Here is a 9467-nt window from a genome sequence, read left to right on the forward strand (position 1 = left end):
AATTGATAAGCGTGATTTATTTTTGCGGAGAGAATGTGCAGGACTGAGCGGCGGTCATATTTTATACCGCTTTGCGGTAAATCTAGTTATTATTATTAGTAGTAGTAGTAAATTATTAATTTATATCTGGGCCAAAATGGAAACAAACATGCCTCAAAGGCGATCAGACGATAAGGTTCGCTCTGCTGTGGGATGGTATGCTAGATTGCTTTTATCGCTTTCAGCTTAGCAGTCCAAGTGTGAAGATTTAATGGTTTTGAGAATTTTTATTCTGATCTGAGAAGTCAAATTATGTTTTTCCAGATTTCAAAAAAAAAAATGTAATCTGGAAAAATGATACATACAAGTTAATTGATATATACCAAATTCTTATATTTATTGTCAACTTTCTTAACACATACTTATTTATTGGAGTGCAAACATGGTACACACTTCAAAAACCTATGGCTATGGTATTTTCTTTTCTTTTTTTTAATTCAATGAGTTAATGTTTATTCAAGTAAGTCACTGTGGACAAAAGTGTCTGCTAAGAACCATAGTACATAAACACAGTCTCCTAGGACAGTGAAAAGAGATGTTTAAAGCCTTTATCTTGCTCACAAACATGGGTGGAGGTATACTGACATTTTAGTGCCCTTGAAGATAAAGAGGGAGGGACAAGGGTGAGGACCTAACAGCCAAAATTTAACATTGTCTCTTGAAGTGTTTCATATATTGATGAACATGATGATGGCCTGTCTTCAAGGGATGATAACATTTCTAGGTAAGGATGATTCATGCACATTTGCTATCATACTCTCCTACTTATTTATCTAATTTCTGTTTTCATTCACTATTTGTATCCTTGAATTTCCCCTTGGGGATCAATAAAGTATCTATCTATCTTTCTATCTTGTCTTATAGCTGTATGCTGTTTCATATGTCAGAATCCCAGTAAGTTTTCACATATCTTGGTTTTCCTGTATAATATAAATATTGGATGAAGAAATACATATTTGTATACATGTCTGCTGTATGCTCATATTATGGTGTGAAAGCAGTAAATTGATTATTTAGATTATGTTCAGACTTACAGTAAAGTTTTGAGCTATCCTACAGTATGTGTTTTGCTTCAGGATCATAAATATTTATTTTTCATACTATTGATTAAAATATAACCAGAAAACATTTGTGGTTTCAGTCGTGATATAATGTCCAATCATGCAAAGGGCAAGCTGTTGACAGAGTTGTCGGTAGCACTCTCAAAACGAATGTGTTGGAAACGACACAAACCGTGTTGTCCCTATCTGAACACAGGGGTGTGCTGTTTTCAACACATTCATTTTGAGAATGTGGCATCTGTGTAAACCGGTGTGGGCAAATGAGAAATCAGTATATAGAATAACATTTATTATCATGAAATTGCAAGGGATTTGTAGCCTGGCTAGCGCCTACCACTTCTCATGGTCTTGCTTTCTCCCCTGTTCTGTGATTGGCCACCGACATCAGGCGAAAATGGGGGCGTTTTTTTTTAAACAAAATGATGTACTGAAGGGTCAGGACTGAAATAAATTAATGATTACCACAGGTGTCTTTTCCGGGAAGACCTCAAATATTTCAGAAAAATGATGCCAAAATGAATTCTGCACATACTGTATGTAAACAGTAGCCTGACGAGCCAGACCCACATCAAGATGTAGGGTCTGGATACTCACTGTAGACAGGGCGCAATCGGAGGGATGGGATAAACAGTTGTCTTTCAAATTCCCTCCCGCAATAGGATAACGCTAAACGAATCATCTTCTTGTTTTCAAGTAGCAGGATGCGTAACCTTCCCTCTCCACGCAATAGGATAACGCTAAACGAATCATCTTCTTGTTTTCAAATAACAGGATGCGTTACCGTCGCAACTTCTGGTCGCATGTCAGTCACCATTATGTTAAGCCCACCCACCAACTCTATACACGCTGTGATTGGAACGCTGGTGCTGGGGGTTCTCATCTCCCTGGCTCAATGGATCGTGCCTAGACTGCCCCGCCAGCCAAATTACATTTGCTGCCGCTAGGGGCGTCTAGATTTCTAGGCTATGTAAACGGTATTATTTCTCCATAGAGGAACAGTCCTGGTGCTAAAACGGTCTGTCTGAGGTCTAGCCCTGTCTGACTGGATGCATCATGGGATGAAAAACATGATTAGGGCAGGCAGGCAGGAATGGGACCACAAATCATTCTTCAAACTCTAACAACTGATCTCCTCGGATCTCCTCCTTTTGAACATTGCGCACATGTCTGGTCACGCCATTTAATTGTGAATGTAAATGTGGACCGGACACTCTTAATTAAATTACTTAAATGTCTCTGACTGGCATTTTAGATGTCTGAAATAGAGCCCTTGGACTTCTTGTCCCCCGTCTCATCCATTCATCCCGTATAACATGCATGGACGCTGTTATGCCTCACTAAGTAGTACTGCCTTGTAGCTTTTTTGGACCAGACCCAAACTCACGATAGTTTTTGTTGAGCTACATGTATGCGGCTTTTGGATGTTGAGCTGACCTGTGCATCCCTTTGGTATCACTTCAAAAGTAATTATCAACTCCTTTGACTGTCTTGCAATCTACAGTATAAATCAATGCAACAACAATGGTATTTATTTAATAATGCACATAATGGCAATACTTTATAGAAATACCAATGCAGACTCTTGAACCAGAGAGGGTGCAAAGTGCAAGTACAGTAAGATTTTGCTGCATTGTGCACTAGTAATGAAAAACATAATTTCGACAATGAATTCTACATTATTTCCTTCCGGACCTGCTAAGGTTTTTTTGGATCAATTTGTAATTATTAATTGATTATCTGAAAATGTTTGTGATCATTTCAAGCAAGTGTTAATTGTTAGTGTTCGGTCAGTTATCAAGTATTTTTGCTTGAACTATTTACTTTGTTTTTAAAATAAAACAAATAAGAAAAACAACTATTTTGCGTTTCAGAACCAGTGGCGGGGGTCTACATCCTCTCTGACCCTCCCTCTAAGGAGATTTTTGAGGGTATGACACTGAGACTTGTATGCAATATAACCAAAGGAAGTCATGTGTCATACAAATGGTTTTTCAATGGCAAACCATTGGGAGATGCAACGCCACCAAACACCTTGACCATTCACAACACCACTGTTAATGACAGCGGAGGCTACGTTTGTATTGGTTCCAGTACAGTCAACAATATTTCAGTTAACTTATCCAACAGCAGCAAAACCATCACCATAAAAGGTAATGTGTTATTTGTTGAATATTTTAGAAAATGTGTAGCAAATGTAGGGCAATGATTTTATACACCTCTTCCTTTACAATATATCACTTTTCTAATTAGTCTTGCTGAGTCCTGAATATGTTTGAATTTTTCTGTGATCTATTTCAGAGATTGTTTCTGTGCCCAGTGTCTCATTCACTGTAGTGAAAGAAAGTAGTGGAAACTTCTCGGCTCGCATCACGTGTAGATCTTTCAGAGGAACACCACCCATAACATTTACACTGTTAAACAATTCTCAGAAAATTGGAGATAACATAACTAAGCATCTTAGTTTGACATTTATAGTTCCCATATATTTAGACCAACACATGGGCACATTCATTTGTCAAGCTTGGAATGGTTACATCAATCAAAACAGCTTTCCCATGCATCTACAAGCAGGTAGGTTCCTCACATATAAAGTGTCCTATTGTAACCAAAGGAGGATGTACAGTATGAACCCGATTACCTGAACCCTTGTGGGCCATGTTGGTCTTTGACTATTTTACAGAAACAGTTGGTGGTGCTTCAATGACGACGTATGAGCACATGGATGACAACTTCCAAGTGACTGGGCTGGAATTATGCTGTCAGGTAGAGAGGGGCACTTTTCCCCACTACATATGGTTCCACAACAACACCCCACTGACGATGAGAGGACGTTCCCATGTCCTTTCTGCAGATAATTCAACCCTCTTCTTTACCCTCGACCCAAGTATTTTTGGAGAATTCCACTGTCAGGCTTTTAACAGCTTTGACAAAACGATCCGCATTTCCAGTCAGAGGAGACTCATCAATAAGGAAGGTGCTGATGCTTTGGATGAATGAATGTCAATGTGACAATGAGTCTACCTTTCCATTTATGATGCAAGTAGATGTTCACATTTGTCTACCAAAAAGGCATTTCTTTCTTGAAAGCATCACACTATATTCATAAAGTACATTCTCTTGCGGTTTCTGTTAGCATCAAATCGACTACCAGTGATGGTGGTGGCTGTGGTATTTGGATGTTTCTGCTTTGTAGCTGTGGTCCTGACGAGTTGCTGTTTTTATGGAATATACAGTAAGTCCACTTCATCTTTTAAGTTCACACACACACACACACACACACACACACACACACACACACACACACACACAAGGAACTGAGAGACAAGCAGTAATTTGAAACATATAATTGTATTTTAATACAATATTTGTATGCTTGGCAAACACATTATGAAACCTTGACTTACATCACGAGCATCACACAACCATTTTAACTATCATATGTTTTTCTTTCAGAGTTGAAGCATAACAAGGACATTTATAAGTAAGTCATGTTGCTGCTATTAATGCTTTCAGATTATGTTGAGTTTAAAACATATCAGAACTTGATTGGCAAACATTAAGCTGTATAAGAACACATAGTTTTGTGTGTGTCTGTCAATCATTGATTTCTTCAAAACTTATTTTATTTATTATCATTGTTATTATTATTCTTTTAAAATATATATTAGCTTTTCAACATCAAATGGGTGGTCAGCAGAGATGGATGAAAGAAAGTGCATTGCTAAAGTAAGGTCTGATTTCGATTAAACCCATATTCTGTATCTCAGGTAATGGTTATGGATGAATACTTTTTCTTCCACAGGACAAGGACTTCATGAAAAATACAGCCGAGGCCAAAGAAGTGGCAGTTGTTAACTTTGTAAATCAGAACGCACTTCACATTACAACATTGTTTGTTTTTGTTGACAGATGAGATCATTTACTGTACTTTCTTATCTTATTTTTCAAAAGGAAGGAGAGTATTGTGATGATTGGCCTAAAATAGAAGAGCCAAACTGATTGGTATCAGGAGGAGCAAAATGAACCATATGTGAGTTACAATGAATAATAGACTTGAGCTTGGGGATAGAGTTAATCACGTGTTGAATGGGTAGAAGAGGTATTGTTATTGACTGATATGACTTTTGTTTCTTTCTTTTTTCCCTAATTTATTATATCTCTGTCTTCTACTAATGAATGCAATGTTGGAAAAAGATAATGTAAGAGCAACCTCTAAATACTGTATCTTCTTTTATTGTTTTTACAGCAATGTGGAGAAAATCCCATCTGCACCAGCTAGGAAGAGAACACGGCGTCATGCCAAACAGCATCCACTGTCATGGAAGACAGAATGTGATGAAGCTTCTACTCCACCAATATTTATAAGGCCACATGTTTGAATTTGATTCTTTTGAAGCTCTTTCCAATCCAAGCTCAAACTAAGCTCTTTCGTGTTTACACTAAAACTGAATGAAATATAATTTGACGTTTATTGAACTCTCATATTGATATTTTTAGCTAGATGCGGTTCTAACAAACATGTAGCAAATCACAAGAGCTGCCCTGCTGCCACAGCCAAGTGTAAGAACTGCCAAAAGTCTGGTCACTTTGCATGAGTTTGCTGCTCTGCGTAGACACATCATGTGGACTCAGTGGAGTTTACCTGAGATAGAGATCTTGTACTTACATGATAATCATACGTCTGACAGAATTCGTTGTACAGTCACTGTTAAAACATCGTCTGTGACTGGCCCAGTAGAGTTCATTGTGGACTTGGGTTCATCAGTTTCCATGATACGGAAATCACTATATGAGGCTAAATTCAGTCATGCTGCCCTGCAGGCCCCTACCGTCAATCTAGTCACCTTCTCCTACTCTCCAATTCCTGTGCTTGGGTGTCTGCCTGTCCTGCTTTTGTGTAATGATGCCTCTTGGACACCTTACATGACATGCTCACGACAACCTGTGAACTTGTGACATCTCTAATGTTCAGAGACCAGAGCAAACCAGATGCGTCATCATATGGGACAATGTTAATTTCCATAGCTGCTTTGGTCCGCAACTGGTTTACAGATCACCCACTCTTCACTGTACTCAACCTCCCCCATACTCTCCATTCTTGAATCCGATTGAGGAGTTCTTCTCTGTCTGACGATGGAAGGTCTATGACCGCCATCCCCATCAACGAATAGCCCTTTCAATGGAGGAGGCATGAGATACTGACCAGGCATCATGCAGGCCTGGATATGGCATTCCACAAGATATGTTCCCCGGTGCCTTGGACTAGATGTGATGTAGATTAAATTTTGTGATTTTTTTGTTTTTATGAAGTTTTATGAGTTAACCAAGGTTAGTTGGCTTTTGCAAAAGAAGTATAGTGTTTTGCTGATTTAGTGAAAGGTTTTCAGAAACAAACTGTAAGATGGCAAAGAGTTTGTCTCTGATTCCCAAAGAGTTTGTCTCTGATTCCCTTATGTTTCCTGTTTTCAACTGAAGGTTCCACAGAGTGCAAAGTGCTCATTTTGGAACATACTCAGAAATCGTGTGTTTCATGCACATCCTATTAGCACAGCCAGAGGGCGCTGGAGGCATCTTCCTGGCCTTCTGATGCTCTGCAAGCTCCCCCCACCCCACCTTAACTTAACACAGAGTGGTAGATAAAACAGGTTCCCCCCATACAGGTTTTTACAGACATTTGGTTAAATATTCAGATTTCCTCCTGAGACATGAGTACATTTCATGCTACACCTCCTAAGCATAACCATCACAGACAACACAGATACCATGAAGGTAATTTTATTGCCGATTTTTAAAATGAAAAAGAAAAAATAGTGTAATACTGTACTATGAAATGAAATGGACTGCATTTGTAAAACACAAAGCTTGCTCAAGAAGACCGATAGCAGAGGCTGCCATGTAGGGCGCCACACTGCACATCGAGAGCACTTTAGGGTTCAGTGTCTTGCTCTGGGGGACCGATGGCAGAGGCTGCCATGGAAGGCGCCAATCTGCACATCGGGAGCACTTTAGCGACACTTCGACATGGTATGGAGGAGTCGGCCTTGAACCCGCAGCCCGTAGTACAGTGACGGTGATATTCACTTGAGGCAGCAAAGGCACTTGAAGAACCTGTGAGCAGAAAACAAGACATATTTACCAACATGATCATGCGGACGAACATACATACACAGACACACACACACACTCTCTCTTTCCCCTGGTCATACTGAGTCTACAAATCAGCCTGAATCCATCTACCCACGCACGCACGCACGCACGCACGCACGCACGCACGCACGCACGCACGCACGCACGCACGCACGCACGCACGCACGCACACACACACACACACACACACACACACACACACACACACACACACACACACACACACACACTCTCTCTCTCTCTCTCTCTCTCTCTCTCTCTCTCTCTCTCTCTCTCTCTCTCTCCAGGGATAGGCTACTATATAACCACTCCAAGTTACTAATGTCCACTCTGTTACTATATAATGTCCACTGCAGGGACAGGCTACACACACACACACACATACAGTACACACACATTACACACCTCTTCAGACCCTTCTTCTTAGGTTTGTTGTTCTTCATGCCCTCTTCGCTCCTCTTCGCCTCCTCCAGGTCCACTGGACCTCCAGACTGAAATGAGGAGCCCAGCAGAGATGCAGAATTAAACACTATCTTAAAGACTGTCAGTCAAATATAGCTCATTAAAATAAAAATGCAGCATTGATCATGTGTGTTTGTGCATTCTGATGGAGCTCCATTGAGCCCTGTGCGTGTGTGTGTGTGTGTGAGACTCACGTTCTCTGTCCCAAGCAGCCAGTTGAGCGTGTTCTCCACGTCCTGCAGCATCTGCTCCTGCTGCTTCTGGAAGACTCTCTCCAGGTCGTCCAGCTGTTCTAGAGCCTGGCTGAGAATCTTCTCATCACGGGTGGTCGCCTGGCGCTCCTTAGCATGGGCGTACTTTGAGCGCGTCCTCTCCAGGGCCACCTGTGAGTGGCAGGCGCTCTGTGCCACGTGGCAGAGCTCCTTATGCCCAGAGACGTCACTGCCTGTTGCTGCTGCTGATGCTGCTGCTGCGGCGCTATCGGCTGGTTGAACCTTGCCGCTCTTCGGCCTCGTCTTCACCAGGCCTTTGAGCGCATCGCCAAGGCGACGCAGCCACATGGGCAGGCCCTCCAGCCGCCGCCCCTGCCGGTGGCGTTCGGCCCAGCGCTCCTCCTCACGGAGGCGCTTGCGGAGCTGAAGTTCGGCCGTCAGTGTGTTCTCCACACCGTCCAGGCGAACAGTCACTTCCTGCTGTAAGCTGGCCATGTTGCTCACCAGCACACGCTCCAGCTCCACCCAGGCCTCAGACAGGCCGCCACCGCTCACGGGCACGCTCGCACCTCCAGAGCTGCTGAGCAGCACAGGGGCGACCGGCTCAACACCTGCACTGGGAGCGGGCAGGTAGACATCGTCCTCATCTAAGCTGACCACGGTGAGGTCGCTCTCAGTCCTGTAGAGGCCCGGAGCGCTCATAGTAACGCAGTCGTCAAGTGAGGTGTGGTCAGCCGGAGTGATGGGGAAGCGGTCAGTCTTCCTGTCAGAGGCCACCTGGGGGTCCTTCCAGCACTGCAGCACGGGACGGGCAGGACGGGGTGGGAGGTCATACACCTGCGCGCACACACACACACACACACACACACACACAGACACAAGACACAAGACACAAGACACAAGACACAAGACACACACACTCACACAGAATATTTATCATTAGTGGGTTATCATGGGAAGGAATATAGAGTATTTCACAAGGACACCCTATGCTGAGGAACAAACACCACATGTATGATGAAACACACACACACACGCACACACATACACACAAACATACACACAAACATACAGTACACGTAAGGGATAACGGCCGACGAGGTGACCGGTTCGATGGAAATAATGGCTAGGTGGAGGTCTAGAAGTCTAGAAGGAGTTACCTCCGCCGTGCCATTATTTCCATCGAACCGGTCGACCTCGAAGGCCGTTATCCCGCTTATCTCCCGTTTGTATTCATAACCTGTATATTTAGAACATAGTTTTATTCCACCGTTGCGTCCGTAAACATCGCTAAAACTGTCTTGACTATGAGACTACTTTCCAATGGATGGTTGCTATGGCCAAAAGCCAGTCGTTAGTTCTAAATGGCTGGTTACTACGGCCAAAAGCCAGTCGTTAGTTCTATCTCTCCCGTTGTCAAGCGGGCATATCCCAGGATTCTGATTAACTTTAACTTTGAAAGATCGCTACTTTTATAGCCTACATGGCATCCAACTAGCTACAATCCACCTCCGTCATATGCTACAATGTTACTATGGTCCTGCAC

At 42.5% G+C, this 9467-nt stretch overlaps 2 protein-coding genes across 5 annotated transcripts in view; one reads left to right on the forward strand and one right to left on the reverse strand.

Moving 5' to 3' along the window:
• The first annotated feature begins 474 nt into the window (after window positions 1–474).
• si:dkey-93h22.7 (Fc receptor-like protein 3) lies at window positions 475–5571 on the forward strand. Of its 4 annotated transcripts, XM_062556165.1 has the most exons (11): window positions 475–763; window positions 904–933; window positions 2972–3250; window positions 3399–3671; window positions 3781–4074; window positions 4234–4332; window positions 4554–4581; window positions 4769–4826; window positions 4903–4959; window positions 5052–5130; window positions 5347–5571. In XM_062556165.1, exons 1-10 carry the CDS (start codon window positions 718–720, stop codon window positions 5097–5099), a joined length of 1212 nt encoding a protein of 403 aa, XP_062412149.1. In that variant the 5' UTR covers window positions 475–717; the 3' UTR covers window positions 5100–5130; window positions 5347–5571. The 4 variants fall into 4 exon arrangements, 2 of the variants coding, with proteins under 2 accessions (XP_062412149.1, XP_062412150.1); XR_009941486.1 differs by lacking the exon at window positions 4769–4826; XM_062556166.1 differs by lacking the exon at window positions 3399–3671.
• A 1350-nt stretch (window positions 5572–6921) lies between these two features.
• Window positions 6922–9467, reverse strand: part of LOC134102550 (uncharacterized) — a 7371-nt gene continuing 4825 nt past the window's right edge. The window contains exons 11-13 of the mRNA XM_062556682.1: window positions 7904–8758; window positions 7653–7738; window positions 6922–7208 (exon numbers count right to left, since the gene is read on the reverse strand). Of these exons, the coding sequence (XP_062412666.1) occupies window positions 7178–7208; window positions 7653–7738; window positions 7904–8758 (972 nt within the window). The 3' untranslated portion in view covers window positions 6922–7177. The remainder of the gene's footprint in view (window positions 7209–7652; window positions 7739–7903; window positions 8759–9467) is intronic.

The sequence above is a fragment of the Sardina pilchardus genome, chromosome 15, assembly GCF_963854185.1.
Source record: "Sardina pilchardus chromosome 15, fSarPil1.1, whole genome shotgun sequence".
NCBI classification, from domain to species: domain Eukaryota; kingdom Metazoa; phylum Chordata; class Actinopteri; order Clupeiformes; family Clupeidae; genus Sardina; species Sardina pilchardus.